This window comes from Oncorhynchus tshawytscha, linkage group LG22 (genome assembly GCF_018296145.1).
Source record: "Oncorhynchus tshawytscha isolate Ot180627B linkage group LG22, Otsh_v2.0, whole genome shotgun sequence".
Classification (NCBI taxonomy): Eukaryota; Metazoa; Chordata; class Actinopteri; order Salmoniformes; family Salmonidae; genus Oncorhynchus; species Oncorhynchus tshawytscha.
Genome location: NC_056450.1, coordinates 6,368,917 through 6,390,431, shown reverse-complemented (window position 1 = coordinate 6,390,431; position 21,515 = coordinate 6,368,917). Strand labels below are relative to the sequence as shown.

The 21,515-nt window shown below is 44.0% G+C and overlaps 1 protein-coding gene across 1 annotated transcript in view; it reads left to right on the top strand.

Moving 5' to 3' along the window:
• The first annotated feature begins 3,061 nt into the window (after window positions 1-3,061).
• Window positions 3,062-21,515, top strand: part of LOC112221634 (LHFPL tetraspan subfamily member 3 protein-like) — a 27,704-nt gene continuing 9,250 nt past the window's right edge. The window contains exon 1 of the mRNA XM_024383819.1: window positions 3,062-4,139. Within this exon, the coding sequence (XP_024239587.1) occupies window positions 3,734-4,139 (406 nt within the window). The 5' untranslated portion in view covers window positions 3,062-3,733. The remainder of the gene's footprint in view (window positions 4,140-21,515) is intronic.

Below are 21,515 nucleotides of genomic sequence, written 5' to 3'. Positions count from 1 at the left end.
ATCCCCTATCGAGACAGCAGGGAGAAAGACTATCCCTGGTCCTTATCTTGTCCTCTTCGTCCTATGCACTCATACAATGCAACCACACAAGTTTTGCTGAGGTCAAATTATATCATAATGGCAACATGGGCAGTTGTCAGCTCAGAGGATAGCCTGGAACACATTACAGTTACTAGTCATCACATTATATCACAAAACTGTGCCCAAACAATAACCCACTGTCACGACTTCCACCGAAGGTGGCTCCTCTCCCTGTTCTGACACTCAGCGGTCGTCGTCACCGGTCTACTAGCTGCCACCGATCCCTTTTTCTTTTCTGTTGCTTTTGTCTTGATTGTTTTCACCTGTTGCTTATTTTAGTTCATCAATGGTCTATTTAAATTTCCAGTGCCCGCCTGCTTTTGTGCGGGCTTATTCCTACTGTCAGTGGTGAAGTTGTTTTTCTCCTGCGTAATTTGTTGTATGTTTATTTCCTGGTTTTTAGAGACATACCTGATTTATGGTCATTGCCTGATTGTTGGCTAGACCAAGTGAAATAAACGCATCCATTGGAAGTATTGCTCTCTGCGCCTGACTCTACACCCACCACTCCTAGACTTCCGTGACACCCACAGATGTTTTAGGGCTTTAATACAGCCTAATTTCTAGTACCGTTTAGGCCAGTTTGGATGCTCAAAATAGGGCACTCCACTACAATCTCCACAGGGTAGATAATGAAGCACAGACACACACACCAAGGTAAAGTGCAATCAGAGGCATGAAGAGTGTAATGAGCAGGACTAAGTTAGGAGAGTGGAGCTTGTGAATCAGAGTTAATGAAGTAATGTACAAACACAAAGTTATATTGGCTTCACTGGGTTCTTTTGGGTGCTTTATATATATATATATCTACAATCTCTAGGGAGGAATTCAGATAGCACAAGTGTCTAGATGATCTCAGCTCTTAATGTTGGTTGTTTCTGAAATCAGGCACCAGTTCTAGGGCACGTAAGAGTTGGAGGGGACTGCATAGGAATAAGGCAACAAGACAACACGTCTGATAGAGTGCCTACCTCTGACACTTCAGATTCGGCATCACCAACATCACTATCCTCTCAGACAGCATCTGGACTGGCATAATCAAACACATGGATAACAATGACTCACCATGCCTTCTGTTGTCTGAACTACAGAAACTTGACTGTGATTTTGAGGAAATTGAGCAATGTATAATACATTATTAGGATGGCAACAAACGCTGCCTGAATGCTGCCTTAGAGTAAGCAATATTCTGATGTCTGGTTTCTTGGAAGTAATAATGTTTCAGAGCTTAAGGTCAGAAGCGGTATGAGGAAAGAGTCTACAGCTCCATCAAACAGATCCATTTGTACAGCAAAAAAATCGAGATTGGACGTTATCTAGCGGTTCAATACCTGTATCGGCATAAAGACAACATGCCCTTGCTTTTGTTGTGCTAACTTTTTCTTCCATCAAGCAGTTCAGTCATGAACAATCAAAGGAAATATACCAGACAAATTGCAGACTCTGATCACAGCCTTAACAAAGTCAAGCTGCAGATTCGGTTCTTGTTGTCGAGATTAAAACAAGACATTTACGGAAATAGATGTTATGAAATACTGCCCCCTGGTTTTATAAAACACAAGCAACTCTTTTTTGTATCTCTGTGACACAATATTCTTGCAATTCGTTGTATATCCAGCAGATGGCAGCGTATGTCAAGACTAGTGTGAATTCACACTGAGGGAACTTGTTTCAATGTAGCTAGCTCGAGAACGTTTTTGAGACCCCAGAGTAGCCACAGACAAACGTAGACACACACAAATATAGTTCACAGATAACTCAAGGATAAACATACACATACATAATAACACTGACACTCAAGACAAAAACCTGAGCACAGCACACACAAATGTACCAAAAACAAAAAACATATATATACAGACAATATCTCATATTAGATGCTGTTAAATGTTGCATGGTGCACAGTGGCACAGAAACACAAGTGGGTGTTGCAGTCGGATCTCTCAGTGCATGCTATGCACAAAAGTAGTAACAACCTCTGTGAAGGATGAATGCATCCCACCACTCTATGTGTCCTGACCTTAAATCAACTGCTGTGCTGCAGGCCTCTCTCACACTGGCTAGCAAAGCCTGTGTGTGTGTGTGTGTGTGTGTGTGTGTGTGTGTGTGTGTGTGTGTGGTGCAGTGGAACTCCATTGGCTGTGTCCTGTTTGTTTTTTGTGTGTGTGTGTGTGTGTGTGTGTGTGTGTGTGTGTGTGTGTGTGTGTGTGTGCGTGTGTGTGCGTGTGTGTGTGTGTGTGTAATAAACCGGCTGTGTCCTGTTTGTTTTTTAATAAACCGTGTGTGTGCTGTCTCAGAAGGGGGAGCCTCTAACCAATTTTTTGTGGAGGCAGGTAGCCTAGTGTTGGACTAGTAACCGTAAGGTTGCAAAATTGAATACCTGAGCTGACAAGGTAAAAAGCTTTCATTCTGCTCCTAAACAAGGCAGTTAGCCCACTGTTCCTAGGCTGTCATAGAAAATAAGAATTTGTTCTTAACAGACTTGCCTAGTTCAATTTAAAAAATACATTCTAGACTTTTCCTAACACAGGGATTCAAATTATTGTGTAATTCTCTTATCAACCCCTGTGTGTGGGCATGATCTCTTGACCTAGATATTCATGAAAATGTTAGTGCCAGATTAATTTTCGTTAGCTAGTAATCGATTTGAGAGAAAACAACTATTCAATCACCAACAAGATTAAAACAACATTCAATTCAATCAATTCCCATATTACTTGCTGATAGACAGTTGATATTGACCAGTTGATAGGATCATCTTTAGTGGGATCATCTTTAGAAAATAAACATTCTGTCTTCTGTGGGTAGGCCTATGTCTAATCAAAATGGTTAACCTAAATCGGCATACAAACAATCGTTATAATTGTAGTAAAATAATAAGGAGGGGAGAATACCCCTATGTTGGTTATTGTGCGGTACGTGAACGCGCCGCAATCAACAGTGCTCAGCGTCTTCTGAGAGCGCGCGAGAGATCCACGGAGAGACAGGACGACGAGGGGAGAGGCAGGAAGAGGGCACGAGACAAATAGGGAAAATCCCAATAATGGAGTGGCGGCGGAGGAGGTCGGTTTCGCGAGCTCGGACTGGTCATAGTTGACGTTTTCATTTTCTCAAAATTGGATGTAAATTCTATAATTAGGGACTGTGCGCCGATATCTCTAGCTCAAAGAAGCCCTCCACGGATGCCTCAGATGCTACACGTAAACGGGGGATCCACCACTGGCACCAGGCAACAGCTTATCATTTCTGGTGGGCTTGGATGAGGATACTAAAGGACATATTTTTAAGATAGCATTGGTTGAGGATATTGCAAAACCGTATTACTGTGAAATATCCAATTTCGGACTCCACTTCTCTTTTCTAAGGAACGATACATTATTAATTACCAGTATTATACATACATGTATCTATTCAACAATGTTTAGGCTTGTAGGTTCGCAGGTTGAATCTACAATGATATGGTAGCCAAAAATAAATAAATAAAGGCTAGTCAATAATAATAATTAATCAACGTATTTTAATATAAAGGATTTTTTTCATTAATAGATACACTGCTACCAAATTTACAATCACAGCTTTCACAAACGGAGACGCGCAAAGACTGAGTGAGTCATTAAAATAACGAAAAGAAAGCTACAGTATAGTGGAAAACATGTTGCCTTCACAAGAAGCCGCCAAGATTTACCATGATAACTACATGCGGAACTCCCGCGCCATCGGGGTACTCTGGGCGATATTCACCATATGCTTTGCCATCATCAACGTGGTGGTCTTCATTCAGCCCTACTGGATCGGGGACAGTGTGAGCACGCCGCAGGTGGGTTACTTCGGCTTGTTTCACCAGTGCGTTGGAAGAGGACCGCACAACCGAGAGCTCACCTGCACGGGAAGCTTCGCCGAGTTCAGCTCCATCCCCTCCGGCGCCTTCAAAGCGGCGTCGGTCTTCGTGTTTCTGTCCATGGTGCTGATTCTGGGCTGCATCGCCTGCATGGCGCTCTTCTTCTTCTGCAACACCGCTACCGTCTACAAGACTTGTGCCTGGATGCAGCTCCTATGTGGTACGTAAAATCAATGGAAACTCATTTACACAATATTGTTTCAGCACATTAATATATTGGTGTATAGGATTTTCACTGGTTTGTCACAGGCGACTGAAAACACATGGATCTACTGGTTACAAGTTACATACAAAACAACCATGTCAAAAAAAATTGCAACATGCTGCCTGTGCTGCTGCTATTGCTAAGGATGATGGGTTATATCTACAGGCAGATTAGATTCACCTCGCTACAAAATCATTTTGACTCCACATTTCTACACAGATTACAAACTCTCTGGGCTTACTGGGAGTGGAAGTTGGAGGACGTCATGTCATTTTCCATTGTCACTCAGTCATGAGTCATGGAACTGTGGAAGGAAGACAGATATCCTATAGGCTGTCATACTGACCCACATTGAGCTCTAGCGATGGCAGAAGAAGCATTCATTTGCTCAACAAATCAGTCTCAAAAACAGTCAACACACTACAAAAGGTGTTGGGTGGATGCATTCCTTCAACCATGACCTCACCACATAGAGAGCTGCCCTCTTGATAAATAGAAGAAACAGGTAGGGGGAAATGAAAACAGGTCATTTATGGAACTTAATTCACTCACTCCCACTCAGATCTATACCTCAAGGACCTCCCAGAGTGGATTATAAATTCATCAATGCGGGTCATTCCATTTAATTTCAGCAAGACACCCACCATCTCAGATTGTTTTGAAATGGTTTATGTAGTTAGAAAAATATACGATAAGCATTCCTGCAACATTATTTTGTTGAAAGACAATTTTAACTCTGACAAATTTGGACAGTTCAATTTATATGATTCATACAGTGCCTTTCCACACCCCTTGACTTTTCTGCATTTGTTGTGTTTACAGTCTGAATGTCACGTTTTATCAAGGTGGGTGGAATCAGGCGCAGAGAGCAGGTTTCAGTGATTCGAACAGTTTATTCTCCGGTGCACAAAAAACACGGTCAACCCAACACACAGGGTGAATAATCCAACACAGGATCAGAATAGACCGGAGAATAAAACACAAGTGCTACACCAAATGACACGAATACAAAAACAAGCCCGCACAAAACAAGGGCGGGACAACCTACTACATATAAGGACGTAAATTAAACTAAAATACACACAGGTGAAACTAATAAGACAAAACCAACAGACAAACGAAAAAGAGATCGGTAGTGGCTAGTAGGACGGTGACGACGAACACCGAGCACCGCCCGAATAGGCAGGAGAGCCAACTTCGGCGGAAGTCGTGACAGTACCCCCCCTCTGACGCGCGGCCCCCGCAGCGCGCCGCCACCGTCCTCGAGGACGACCCGGAGGACGAGGTGCTGGGCGATCCGGGTGGAGGCGGAGGAAATCTCTCAGGAGAGAAGGGTCCAAAATGTCCCCCACCGGAACCCAGCATCTCTCCTCCGGACCGTACCCCTCCCAGTCCATGAGGTACTGTAGGCCCCCCACCCGGCGTCTAAAATCCAGAATGCCCCGAACTGTGTACGCCGGGAACCCCTCGATGTCCAGAGGGGGCGGAGGGACCTCAGGCACCTCACCTTCTTGCAGGGGACCAGCCACCACCGGCCTGAAGAGAGACACATGAAACGAGGGGTTAATACGGTAATACCTAGGAAGTTGTAACCTGTAACACACCTCGTTTATTCTCCTCAGGACTTTGAACGGCCCCACACACTGCGGCCCCAGCTTCCGACAGGGCAGGTGGAGGGGCTGGTTTCGGGTCGAGAGCCAGACCCTGTCCCTCGGTGCAAACACGGGGGCCTCACTGCGGTGCTGGTCAGCGCTCCTCTTCTGCCGTTCTCCCGCTAACCGTAGTGAGTCCTGAACGGCTTTCCAGGTGTCCTTGGAGCGCTGTACCCATTCCTCCACCGCAGGAGCCTCGGCTCTGGCTCTGATGCCATGGGGCCAGGACCGGCTGGTAACCTAACACACACTTTAAAGGGGACAAGTTAGTTGAGGAGTGGCGTAGGGAGTTCTGAGCTAGTTCAGCCCAGGGAACATACCTTGCCCACTCACCAGGTCGGTAAGAAAGTCCACCGATAAGTGTGTCCACGGCCGTTGTGGAACGGGGAGGGGTTGTAATTTCCCTCTAGGCAGGTGCCGAGGAGCCTTGCTCTGAGCACACACTGAGCAGGAGGAGACATAAAATCTCACGTCTTTAGCCAGCGTGGGCCACCAGTATCTCCCTCTCAGACTCCGCACTGTCCTCTCGATGCCAGGATGACCCGAGGAGGGGAGAGTATGAGCCCACCGGATCAGCTTGTCCCGGACCCCCTCAGCACGTACTGAGTCCCCACTGGACAGTTAGGGGGGGCCGGCTCTGACCGTGAGGCCTCCTCTATCTCCGCGTCCACCTCCCATACCACCGGTGCCACGAGACATGACGGTGAAATGATGGGAGTTGGCTCAACGGACCGCTCCTCGGTATCATAGAGGCGGGACAGCGCGTCGGCTTTGGTGTTTTGGGAGCCTGGCCGGTATGAGAGGGTAAACCGGAACCTGGTAAAAAACATGGCCCATCTAGCCTGACGTGGATTTAGTCTCTTCGCTGCCCGGATATACTCGAGATTACGATGGTCAGTCCAGATGAGAAAAGGGTGTTTAGCCCCCTCAAGCCAATGTCTCCACACCTTCAGAGCCTTGACTACAGCTAACAACTCCCGGTCCCCCACATCATAGTTTCGCTCCGCTAGGCTGAGCTTGCTCGAAAAGAAAGCACACGGGCGGAGCTTGGGTGGCACGCCCGAGCGTTGGGACAGCACGGCTCCGACCCCAGCCTCGGACGCATCCACCTCCACTATGAACGCTAAAGAGGGGTCCGGATGCGTCAACATGGGCGCATTGGTGAACAGCTCCCTCAAACGACTGAAGGCTCTGCCCGCCTCTGCTGACCAGCGCAAGCGCACCGGTCCTCCCTTCAGCAGTGAGGTGATGGGAGCAGCCACCTGACCAAAACCCCGGATAAACCTCCGGTAGTAATTGGCAAACCCTAAAAACAGCTGCACTTCTTTCACCGTGGTCGGAGTCGGCCAATTACGCACGGCTGTAACGCGGTCATCCTCCATCACCACCCCGGAGGTGGAAATACGATACCCCAGGAAGGAAACGGACTGTTTGAAAAACTCACATTTCTCCGCCTTGCAATTACAGGTCATGCTCCAGCAGTCGCCCAAGTACCTTACGCACCAGAGACACATGCGCCGCGCGTGTGGCAGAATAGATCAAGATGTCATCGATGTACACTACCACTCCCTGCCCGAGCAGGTCTCGGAGAATCTCATCTACGAAGGATTGGAAGACGGCTGGAGCATTCTTCAACCCGTATGGCATGACGCGGTACTCATAATGACCAGATGTAGTACTAAATGCGGTTTTCCACTCATCTCCTCCCCGGATACGCACCAGATTATACGCGCTCCTCAGGTCCAGTTTTGTGAAGAAGCGCGCCCCGTGAAATGATTCCACCGCCGTAGCGATGACAGGTAGTGGGTAACTAAACCCCACTGTGATGGAATTTAGACCTCTATAATCAATGCACGGACGCAGACCTCCATCCTTCTTCTTCACAAAAAAGAAGCTCGAGGAGACGGGTGATGCGGAGGGCTGAATTCAGCGATTCAGCAACGTATGTTTCCATCGCTACCGTCTCCTCCTGGGACAATGGATACACGTGACTCCTAGGAAGTGCAGCGTTCTCCAGAAGGTTTATCGCGCAGTCCTCTCGACGATGAGGTGGTAATTGGGTCGCCCTCTTTTTACTGAAGGCGATAGCCAAATCGGCATATTCAGAGGGAATGCGCACGGTGGAAACTTGGTCTGGACTCTCCACCGTAGTCGCACCAACGGCAACTCCTATACACCTACCTGAACACTCCTCTGACCACCCCTTAAGAGCCCCCTGTCGCCAGGAAATCACCGGGTTGTGTTGAGCTAACCAGGGAACCCCCAACACCACTGGAAACGCAGGTGAATCTATAAGGAACAGACTAATCTGCTCCTTATGATCCCCCTGCGTTACCATGTCCAGCGGCACCGTAGCCTCCCTAATTACTCCTGACCCTAATGGTCGGCTATCTAAGGAGTGCACGGGGAAAGGTTGGTCTAACGACACAAGGGGAATCCCTAGCCTTAACGCAAGCCCACGATCCATGAAATTCCCAGCTGCGCCTGAATCGACTAGCGCCTTATGCTGTAGAGAGGGAAAAAACCCAGGGAAAGAAGTCAACACATACACGTGACCGACAGGAAGCTCTTGGTGAGTCTGGTGCTTACTCACCTGGGGTGATCAAGCAGTGCTCCGCCTGCCCTCCCGACTCCCAGACAAGTTCCTCCAGCACCGGTCGGACGTGTGCCCTCGTCGACCACAACTGGTGCAGGAGGACACTCCTCCTCCGGTCCCCCTCGAAGCCGCCCCTCCTAATTCCATAGGGATAGGGACAGGAGGGCTGGGAAGTGGAAACGACAGGGCCTGATCCAAACGCCCGCGGGCAGCCAGCAGATTGTCGAGACGGATAGCCAAGTCAATGAGTTCATCCAGTGTGAATGTAGCATCCCGACATGCCAGCTCCCTGCGAACGTCCTCCCTGAGACTGCATCTGAAATTATCGATCAAGGCCCTGTCGTTCAATCCTGCGGCCAAGGTCCTGAACTCCAGAGCAAAGACCTGTATGCTCCTCGTCTCCTGACGCAGGTGGAACAGCCATTCACCCGCCGCCCGACCCTCTGGTGGATGGTCAAAAACAGCTCAGAATCGGCGGGTGAACTCTGGGTAATTATCCCTCGCCAAGTCCGGACCATTCCACACTGCGTTGGCCCACTCGAGGGCTCGCCCAGTCAAGCAGGAGACGAGGGCGCTCACGCTCTCCTCTCCGGAGGGAGCAGGACGCACGGTAGCCAGGTATAGTTCCAGTTGTAGGAGGAAACCCTGGCACCCAGCCGCCGTTCCGTCATACTCCCGTGGGAGTGTCAGCCGAAGAGCCCCGGAGTCAGATGTGGTCGCAGGAACAGGAGGTGCTGGAGAAGGGGGTGCTGGAGATGAGGTGGGAAGGCCACTCCTCTCCCATCGATCCATCCTCTCCATCATTTGGTCCATGGCAGAACCAATCCGGTGAAGCACGCTGGTGTGATGGAGGACCCTCTCTTCCATCGATGGGAGAGGAGACGCGGCTGCTCCTGCTGATTCCATGAGGGTGGCGGGATTCTGTCACGTTTTATCAAGGTGGGTGGAATCAGGCGCAGAGAGCAGGTTTCAGTGATTCGAACAGTTTATTCTCCGGCGCACAAAAAACACGGTCAACCCAACACACAGGGTGAATAATCCAACACAGGATCAAAATAGACCGGAGAATAAAACACAAGTGCTACACCAAATGACACGAATACAAAAACAATCCCGCACAAAATAAGGGCGGGACAACCTACTACATATAAGGACGTAAATTAAACTAAAATACACACAGGTGAAACTAATAAGACAAAACCAACAGACAAACGAAAAAGGGATCGGTAGTGGCTAGTAGGACGGTGACGACGACCGCCGAGCACCGCCCGAATAGGCAGGAGAGCCAACTTCGGCGGAAGTCGTGACACTGAATTGAAAATGGTTTACTTTTAGATTTTGTGTCACTGATCTACACACAATACCCCATAATGTCAAAATGTCAAAGTTGCATGGATTCAATAATAATAGTGTTAAACATGATTTCAATTACTACCCCACCTCTGTGCCCCACACACACAATTATTTGTAAAGGTCCCTCAGTTGATCAGTGAATTTCAAGCACAGATTCATCCACAAAGACCAGGGATGTTTTCTAATGGTTCTTAAAGAGCACCTGTTGGTAGGGCGGTAACAAAAAAAACAGACGTTGAATATCCCTTTGAGCATGGTGCAGTTATTAATTACACTTTGGATGGCGTATCAATACACCCTTCCTAACTCAGTTGCCGGGAAGGAAGAAAACCGCTCAGCGATTTCAACATGAGGCCATTGGTGATTTTAAAACAGTTACTGAGTTTAATGGCTGTGGTAGGACATAACTGAGGAAGGATCAACTAATATAAATTACAGATTGAAAAGGAGGAAGCCTGTAAAGAATAAAAAATATTCCGAAACATGGATCCTGTTTGCAATAAGGCACTAAAGTAATACTGTAAAACATTTGCAAATAAATGACATTTTCCTGAATACAAAGCGTTATGTTTTGGGCAAATCCAACACAACACATCACTGAGTACCGCTTCATAGTTTTAATCATGGTAGTGTCTGCGTCATGTTATGGGTATGCTTGTCAATTGCAAGGACTCAGAAGTTATTTTTGATTAAAATAAATGGAATAAAGCTAAGCATAGGCAAAATCCTAGAGAAAAACATGGTTCAGTCTGCTTTCCAACATACACTGGGAGACATTCACCTTTCAGCAGCACGATTACCTAAAACACAAGGCTATAACGTCACAGGATGAAACCAATATGCAGACACAGGAGGCAGATGATCTGAGTCTCTGATATTTATTAATAGGCAAGGGGCAGGTTGAAGACAGGCAGAAGTTCGTAAACCGGGTCAGAGTCAGATGGGTACAGGACGGCAGGCAGGCTCGAGGTCAGGGAAGGCAGAATGGTATGGCAGACAGGCTCAGGGTCAGGGCAGGCAGCAATGGTCAGAACCAGCAGGACTGGAAAACAGGGACCAGAAAAACAGGAGTACAGAAAAACATGATGGTAGGCTTGATGAGACAAGATGAACTGGAAACAGACAAACAGAAAACACCGGTATAAATACACAGGGGATAATGGGGACAAATGGGAGACACCTGGTGGGGGGTGGAGACAAGCACAAGACAGGTGAAACAGATCAGTGTGTGACAAAGGCCAGTATACAGTATCAGTTCTCTATGTTTGACAAGTTATATGAAGCTGTGGCTTGGAGTATTGTTTATTCATACTATATAATGTCTTCTTAGTGAATTAGTACCATGTTTTGCCCACTAAATGCTGCTGTTCTGCTATTACTGCCACAGCCTTTATCCATGTATTAAATGGAACCCTTTGCAACTTTGGGTAGAAAACCCATAGCTTTCGCTCAGGATGGAAATAAATGGTGTGATCATCCTTTCAATTCAAGCCAGTCCTCCATAAAAGCAATACAAACACATACAAACTGTCCTTCTCTTGAATCTAATCTGCTCAATGAAGTCAATCTGTGTAACTAGCTGCACTCTTAGAAATAAAGAGTTCCAAAAGGGTTCTTTGGCTGTCCTCATAGGATAACCCTTTTTGGTTTCAGGTAGAACCTTTTTGGGTTCCGTGTAGAACCCGACATGAAACCCAAAAGGGTTCTTCAAAGAGTTATCTTATGGGGATAGCGAAGAACCCTTTTAGGTTCTAGATAGCACCTTTTTTTCTAAGAGTGTGCCCACACACCAACAGAGATCTGCTAGTGTTGGGTTGACTGCCTAAGGCTTAAGCTGTATCTGGGAAATGGCCCAAGTGTGTGTAGTTTATTCCCTTCAATAAAGGTTTGGATTAGTTAGACCATTCCTTGTCAAGCAAACCAATAGGCTACAGGAGTTCTAATGGTTTAAATGTTATGGTCTTCAATGGTAAAAATCCCAAATACAATGCCTTCAGAAAGTATACTGAACAAAAATATAAACGCAACAGGCAGGGGCACAGCCGTGGGTCGGCCTGGGAGGGCATGGGCCCACCCACTTGGGAGCCAGAACCATCCACTTGGAAGCCATGCCCAGCCAATCAGAATGAGTTTTTCCCCAAAAAAGGGCTTAATTACAGACAGACATACTCCTCAGTTTCATCAGCAGTCCTGTTGGCTGGTCTCAGACAATCCCTCAGGTGAAGAAGCTAGATGTAGAGGTCGTGAGCTGGCATGGTTACACATTGTCTGCAGTTGTGACGCCTCTTCAACCTCAGGAGGCTGAAGAAATTCGGCTTGTCACCAAAAGCACTCACAAACTTCTACAGATGCACAATCGAGAGCATCCTGTCGGGCTGTATCACCGCCTGGTACGGCAACTGCTCCGCCCACAACCGTAAGGCTCTCCAGAGGGTAGTGAGGTCTGCACAACGCATCACCGGGGGCAAACTACCTGCCCTACAGGACACCTACACCACCCGATGTCACAGGAAGGCCATAGAGATCATCAAGGACAACAACCACCCGAGCCACTGCCTGTTCACCCCGCTATCATCCAGAAGGCGAGGTCAGTACAGGTGCATCAAAGCTGGGGCCGAGAGACTGAAAAACAGCTTCTATCTCAAGGCCATCAGACTGTTAAACAGCCACCACTAACATTGAGTGGCTGCTGCCAGCACACTGACTCAACTCCAACCACTTTAATAATGGGAATTGATGGGAAATTATGTAAAATATATCACTAGCCACATTAAACAATGCTACCTAATATAATGTTTACATACCCTACATTATTCATCTCATATGTATTTGTATATACTGTACTCTATATCATCTACTGCATCTTTATGTAATACATGTATCAATAGCCACTTTAACTATGCTACTTTGTTTACATACTCATCTCATATGTATATACTGCACTCAATACCATCTACTGTATCTTGCCTATGCCGCTCTGTACCATCACTCATTCATATATCTTTATGTACATATTCTTTATCCCCTTACACTTGTGTCTATAAGGTAGTAGTTTTGGAATTGTTAGCTAGATTACTTGTTGGTTATTACTGCATTGTCGGAACTAGAAGCACAAGCATTTCGCTACACTCGCATTAACATCTGCTAACCATGTGTATGTGACAAATAAAATTTGATTTGATTTGATTTGAGTTGGGCGTACTGCCAAATTCCCTAAAACGACTTTGCAGTCGGCTTATGGTAGAGAAATTAACATTAAATTCTCTGGCAATAGTTCTGGTGGACATCCCCGCAGTCAACATGCCAATTACACACTCCTTCAAAACTTCAGACATCTTTGGCATTGTGTTGTGTGACAAAACTGAACATTTTAGAGTGAACATTTTGTCCCAATTACAAGGTGCAGCTGTGTTCTGATCATTCTGTTTAATCAGCTTCTTGATATGCCACACCTATCAGGTAGATGGATCATCTTGGCAAAGGAGAAATGTTCACTAACAGGGATACAAAAAAATTTGTGCACAAATTGTGAATGGAAAATTCCTGGGATCTTTTATTTCAGCTCATGAAACATGGGACCAATGCTTTTCATGTTGCGATTATATTGTTGTTCAGTATATTTATATACTGATTTTTATTTATTTATATATATATATATATATATTTATATTCCACATTTTGTTGTGTTACCGCCTGAATTCAAAATTTATTAAATCTTTTTTTTCTCACACATCTGCACACAATACATCATAATGACAAAGTGAAAACAAGTTTTTAGACATTTTTGCAAATTTATTGAAAATGAAATTCAGAAATATCTCATTTACGTAACTATTTACACCCCTGAGTCAATACTTTGGCAGCGATTACAGCTGTGAGTCTTTCTGGGTAAGTCTCAAAGAGCTTTCCACACCTGGATTGTACAACGTTTGCCCACTATTCATTTCAAAATTCTTCAAGCTCTGCCAAATTGTTTGTTGATCATTGCTAGACAACCATTTTCAGGTCTTGCCATAGATTTTCAGGTTGATTGAAGTAAAAACTGTAACTATGCCACTCAGGAACATTCACTGTCTTCTTGGTAAACAACTCCAGTGGAGATGGTGTTTTAGGAGTGTTCTCACAGTGTTTGGTGGAAAGCAAACTAAACCAGGTTTTCCTGAAGGATTTTGCCTGTGCTTAGCTCCATTTTGTCATTTTTTTATCCTGAAAAACTCCAGAGTCCTTAAAGATTACAAGCATACCCATAGCAGCCACCACTATACTTGAACATATGGAGAGTGGTGCTCAGTAATGTGTTGTATTGGATTTGCCCCAAACATACAGTGACACTTTGAGTTCTGGACAAAAAGTTAATTGCTTTGCCACATGTACCGCAGTATTACTTTAGTGCCTTGTTGCAACAGGATGTGTGTTTTGAAATATTTTTATTCTGCACAGGCTTCCTTCTTTTCACTCTGTCAATTAGGTTGGTATTGTGGAGTAATTACAAGGCTGTTGATCCATGCTCAGTTGTCTCCTAATCACAGCCATTCAACTCTGTAACAGTTTTTAAGTCACCATTGGCTTCATGGTGAAATCCCTGAGCGGGTTCATTCCTATCCGGGTGTATTGAACACCATTCAAAGTGTTAATAATAATTTCACCATGCTCAAAGGGATATTCAATGTCTGCTTTTTTTACCCATCTACCAATAGGTGCCCTTCGTTACGAGGCTTCGGAAAACCTCCCTGGTCTTTATGGTTGAATCTGTGTTTGAAATTCAGTGCTCGTCTGAGGGACCTTACAGATAATTGTGTATGGTACAGGTAGTCATATCCTGCAGTCAAATGACCAAATAGCCCTCTAGTGGTCTCATGGGTGGAATGTTATTAATGTTTTTAATCATTTCATAATTAATACAAATGATTTAAATGAACCTGCCAAAAATCTGGTGTTTCCATATGAAAAGGTTTTGTTTATTTCAGTCTCAACTCAACATTTAATACATTTCAACTCTATATCTGACATGGTACAGGTGTCTTACATTTGTAAGCACATAACCATGTGTGTGAGGTGTATACGTTTGTTTCAAAGTAGATGTGACTAAGACTACCAAGAAACACTCTGTGTGAGCCTGATTTAGCCCACTGGAGGAAAAGGTTCAACACTATTATTGCACACAGAGTGAATCCAAACAACTTATTATGACTTATTAAGCACATTTCTACTCCTGAACTTATTTTGGCTTGCCATAACAAAGGGGTTGAATACTTATTGACTCAATACATTTCAGCTTTTCATTTTTTATTAATTTGTCAAAAAAATGAGAAAAACATAATTCGCTTTGACGTTATAGGGTATTGTGTGTAGGCCAGTGACAAAACAAATGCTCACTTTAATCCATTTAAATGATTTCTGTAAGACAACAAAATGTGGAAAAAGTCAAGGGGTGTGAATACTTTCTGAAAGCACTGTAATGGTAATGTATTGGGTTGGGTTTAATGGTAAATGTCACTCATCAAACAACATATAGGAGATGTTTTCTAATCATTTTAGGGTAAAACATAAGACTGCTATGTAATGGTTTTATTTGGGTCTTCACAACATTTTAGTCACTAGCCCATTTCTCCATCACATTTTCGCTCTTGTAGGAAAAGTCTTAATATGATAATTGCATCATAGGGATAGCCCTCTCAGAGAGCTGTCAATTGTTGGACTATTCGAGAAGAGTTGGGTTAAAGCATTAGGTTGCTAAGAGAATGACAAACTGAATTGCTTTCATGGAGGACTGGCTTGACTTGTACGGATGACCATACAATGTCTTTTCATCATGAGCAACTACAGAAATGTTGAGCAACTGTGTCTAACTACAGAAATGTTTTCAGACAATCTGAGATGGTGGGTGTCGAAAACCTCTTCCGTGTGCTTTTTTGAGGTGGAACGACTCATGAGATATGCACAAACGTGTGGGAGTAAGAATACCTCAACAGTCAGCAGACTGAGAGCAGAAAAATATCAGCAGTTTTTCTGTTTGTATTGTTGTTTTCTTCATCTGTCCACTCTCCTTTCTGATCTGCAGAGTCAGTTTGTTTGGTTGGAAGAATGTTCAACCATCAGCAAGATGGAGGAACAGAGAATCCATGAACTAATATTTCCATACTCTTAGGATGACAGGACACTCACTATGCACTTTTATGAAATTAGAAAAAACATGCATGCTGGTATTCATCACATAAAGCGGGATTAAAATGGATTTAATTGTAATTTTTTTGTCAACGATCTACACAAAAAAACTCTCTGTAAAAAAAAATATATATACATGTATATAAAAATAAAACATAGCTTGATTAGATAACTATTCAACCCCCTTATTCAATACATGTTAGAATCATCTTTTGCAGCAGTTACAGATGTGAGTCTTTCTGGGTAAGTCTCTAACGCTTTTCACACCTAGATTGAGCAACATTTGCACATTATTATTTTCAAAGTTCTGCAAGCTCTGTCAAATTGGTTGTTGATCATTGCTAGACAACCATTTTCAGGTCTTGCTAAGTCAAAACAGTAAGGCGGCCAGTCAAGAATATTCACTGTCTTCTTGGTCAACAACTTCAGTGTTGATGTGGCCTTGTGTTTTAGTTTATTTTCCCACTGAAAGGGGACTTCATCTCCCAGTGTTTGGTGGAAAGCAGACTGAACCAGGTTTTCCTCTAGGATTTTGCCTGTGCTTAGCTACATTCCGCTTATTTTTTATCCTGACAAACTCCCCAGTCCTTAACGATTACAAGAATACCCATAACATGATGCAGCCACCACTATGTTTGAAAATATGGAGTGGTACAGTATTGTGTTGTATTGGATTTGACCCAAACATAACACTTTGTATTCAGGACAAAGAGTAAATTGCTTGCCACATTTGTTGCAGTATTATTTTAGTATCTTATTGCTTACAGGATGCATGTATCCTCCACTGGCTTCCTTCTTTTCACTCTGTCAATTAGGGGTTTGTATTGTGGAATAACTACAATGTTGTATATCTATCCTCAGTTTTCTCCTATCACAGCCATTCAATTCTGTAACTGTTTTAAAGTCACCATTGGCCTCATGGTGAAATCCCTGAGCGGTTTCCTTCCTCTCCGGCAACTGAGTTAGGAACAATGCCTGTATCTTTGTAGTGACTGGGATATTGAATATCTACTTTTTTTTAACACATCTACCAATAGGTGCTCTTCTGTGCGAGGCATTGGAAAACCTCCCTAGTCTTTGTGGTTGAATCTGAAGGCACTGTATGTATTTGCAATTGAGGCCCTTTCCCATTCCCAGTGGCTACTGGATCAGCTCCAACTCGGTACAGGGTATAGCCTTGCGATGAGGCTGCATCTGCTACCCTGTGTACAGGTGAGTGGCCTGATAGTGTTGGCTATGGGGCTAATGCTCTCACCACTGAGGAGATTATAGTTTAATCAGCTGCTGTATCCTGGGCTGTGGCATAGAGCTTTGGCAGAGCGTGGTGCCAACAGCGGGCCGGCCCTGGGAAGAGGACAAAGAGTACCAGCTGCTCTTCTCAGTGCCCATGACCTTCCTCATGGGGAGTACCATTATGGTTCTCCTCTTCAGTCAGGAGAGCTCAATGTTTTATGTTGTACTAAACAAAACCATAAACTGTACTGTTCTCTCATTATCCCTACTGCAGTTACATTGTGGACAGGAAAGTTGGATGACGAGAGACAGAAAAGGAATACACATATGACAGGATCTCTGAACTGCCTGTCTTGCTCTACTCTGTCTCCGGTGAATGCTCCTTTAAAGTGCAACTGAACGCAAAAACAACTTCTCTGGTTGAATAAGGCCTATGTTGCATCACTATTCATCCCAAAAGTTTTTTTCTGTGCCAAAATGTACTAACATGTGTAAGTAGGATCATTTCATAAAGTCAATATATTCCAAAACAGAGTTTTGTGAGATTTGTGGACCTGAGGATGTCACAACTTAATGACGGTTGGGTTTTGATTTCAATCCTGCCCACACGGGACCACTGCCTGGCACATTCTAATCATGGCTGGCAGTAATCAAATCATCTGTATCACAGCTACCCGATGTGCTGCAGTGCACACTATCCAATCGCTCACCAGAATCAACCTGAAACCTAATTTATTTACAGACAGCTGAACTAACCATTAGCATGAAGCGCCTCAGACTTTTTTAGACAACAATATATGCAAGACTTTGTCGCAAATGTCACGTTGAAAGAACGAGATTCATTTTTCATATACGGGCGGCTTGGGTTTTTTCTCCAGCTGAAATATCCTCACATTCGTGTCCTAACGTTAGCACAAACACAATCTTCATCAAAGATACAGTAGCTCCATCTAAAAAGCAGGAAATGCAGTACGCTCGAAGCAGGATTCCCTGACTAACCATGTTCAAGTTTGTCATGATGGGTCACGCGGTTGCTAAGCCATTCAGTACGGAGCCAGAAACGGAAGAAGAAGCGAGACATCTCTCTCCCTCAATTTTTCTGGTTCATTTACAGCCAATGAACTAAGCAGACCAGACCCAGTTGCTAATGCATTGGTGCTTCTGGGAGGGCAACCCTGTTAAACAGACCGGAACTGGCCATTTTTTCCCCCAATGGTAAACAGCCTGAGTGGGACATCTTCATTTATCCACCATCTTTGCGGTGGCCTGTTCTGGATGGTGACTGAAGAGGGACAAATGACATTACTGCCAGTATACGAAATAGCAAACATAACACACCCACATAGAATAACACCCCCAAGACACAAGTCTCATTTTTCTTAACGAGTACCGGAAAAGCCCAGGTGGAATCGATAAGATTAGCCCCTCTTTGTCATTTCGCTGGTGCCCTGCAACTGTGTTAGACAGAAGGAGGAGAAATCAATCACACACTCCATCCCAAACACATCAAGAGAGGAATAGATAGCATACTGACCAAAATGGAAAAAGACAGACAGTGGAAAGAAAAAGTATGTGAACCCTTTTCTGCATAAATTGGTCATAAAATGTGATCTGATCTTCATATAGGTCACAACAATAGACAAACACAGTCTGCTTAAACTAATAACACACAAGCAATTATACGTTTTCATGTCTTTATTGAACACACCGTGTAAACATTCACTGTGCAGGGTGGGAAAAGTATGTGAACCCTTGGATTTATTAACTGGTTGACCCTCCTTTGGCAGCAATAACCTCAACCAAACATTTTCTGCAGTTGAGGATCAGACCTGCACAATGTTCAGGAGGAATTTTGGACCATTCCTCTTTACAAAACAGTTTCAGTTCAGCGATATTCTTGGGATGTCTGGTGTGAACTGCTCTCGAGATCATGCCACAGCATCTCAATCGGGTTGAGGTCAGGACTCTGACTGGGCCACTCCAGAAGGCGTTTATTAAGACATTCTCCTGCAAAATGTCTTGATAAACTTGGGAATTCATTTTTCCGTCGATGATAGCAAGCTGTCCAGGCCCTGAGGCAGCAAAGCAGCCCCAAACCATGATGCTCCCTCCATCATACTTTACAGTTGGGTTAAGGTTTTGATGTTGGTGTGCTGTGCTGTGCCTTTTTTTTCTCCACACATAGTGTTGTGTGTTCCTTCCAAACAACTCAACTGTAGTTTAATCTGTCCACAGAATATTTTGCCAGTAGCGCTGTGGAACATCCAGGTGCACTTTTGCAAACTTCAGACATGCAGCAATGTGGCTTCTTCTCATGTCCTCCCATGAACACCATTCTTGTTTAGTGTTTTACGTATCGTAGACTCGTCAACAGAGATGTTAGCATGTTCCAGAGATTTCTGTAAGTCTTTAGCTGACACTCTAGGATTCTTCTTAACCTCATTGAGCATTCTGCACTGTGCTCGTGCAGTCATCTTTGCAGGACGGCCACTACTAGGGAGAGTAGCAACAGTGCTGAATTTTCTCCATTTATAGACAATTTGTCTTACCGTGTACTGATGAACATCAAGGATTTTAGAGATACTTTTTTAACCCTTTCCAGCTTTGTGCAAGTCAACAATTCTTAATCTTAGGTCTTCTGAGATCTCTTTTTTTTCGAGGCATGGTTCACATCAGGCAATGCTTCTTGTGAATAGCAAACTCACATTTTGTGAGTGTTTTTTTATAGGGCAAGGCAGCTCTAACCAACATCTCCAATCTCATCTCATTGATTGGACTCCAGGTTAGCTGACTCCTGACTCCAATTAGTTTTTGGATAAGTCATTAGCCGAGGAATTCACGTAGTTTTTCCATCCTATACTGTGAATGTTTAAATGATGTATTCAATATAGACAAGAAAAATACAATAATTTGTGTGTTATTAGTTTAAGCACACTATATTTGTCTATTGTTGTGACTTAGATGAAGATCAGATCAAATTTGATGACCAATTTATGCAGAAATACAGGTAATTCCAAAGGGTTCACATACTTTTTATTGCCACTGTAAGGCCATGCAAGTGTATACGATAGCTGTTCTCCCAGAAGTACAAGATATGCTAATTGTTATGTGTCCCTCCAAAATAATAGCGCATAACTTAAAAGAGGAAAGCCTGATTTCTACAGGGAAGTGGTTTCTAACTCTTCACCCCATCTCCCATAGGACCTCCATCAACTCATCTCTCACTCATGTCCTGACCCTGTCTCCCTGAAATATTAAACAGAACTAAGCATGACACGGTCTGCTCCGCTCAACTCAGTTTACAACTAGCTACTCCTGCAGCATCCTACTATATTCCTTTTAAAGAGACATTTCACTCAAAAACGATCTTTTGATATTTATTTTTCATTAGTCCACTGTTGACACGGTCCACAAATGTTTTGCGTGTCAGCGTGTCAATATCAAGATATTGGACTTTTGTAAGAAGCAAAATGTCTCTAGCCTCGTCATCATGATGATGAGTTCTGCATCATATGATGCATTTTTCATCATCACGATGATGTGTCTGGTGACACTCTGCTTCTTAAAAGTCCAATAATCTTGATAACTTGACTGCTGACATGCAAAACATTTTGAAACTGTATCAACAGTCGACTTGTGAAAAAAAAAAAAAGACCAAAAGATAGTTTTTGAATGAAATGTAACTGTCAGTTACATTTAGGGCTCTTCTATTGTTTCCGGCCCTGCGCAAGGTCCTGAGGCTGACAAAGACGAATCAGCAGTTTTTACAGGAAATGTACATTGTAGTATTTTATTGATAACATGAGGCCAGACAATATACAGGTGTTTATCCAACTTTAATGCAAAGGTAGAAGAGCCGTGAATATAATAGCAGGAACAAGCTTTAGTGCTGTATATTACTGAATGGTACCAACAAGCACTCATGGTTTCATGTTTAATTAAGTTGACCTCTAATCAGACAGAAAACAAAGTTCAAGCTTCGACCCCATGGAGAGTGGAACAGAATGGAACCAAATGCGGATCTGCTTCCACATACCCTGGAAGCTCTGAACTAACAACTCGTTGTGTAATGGGATTCCCTTCACCAGTGGTTATGCTTTTGAGCTGTAGGCTACCAGGGGGGTTTGAACATCAAACCAAAATACATTTTATTTGTCACATGTGCCCAATACAACAGGTAAAATGCTTTACAAGCCCTTAACCAACCATGCAGTTAAGAAAAAAAAAGAAAAAAAAGAAGAAATAAAACTAACAAATAATTAAAGAGCAGCAGTAAAATAACAATAGCTAGGCTATATACAATGGGTACCGGTACAGTGTCAATGTTTGGGG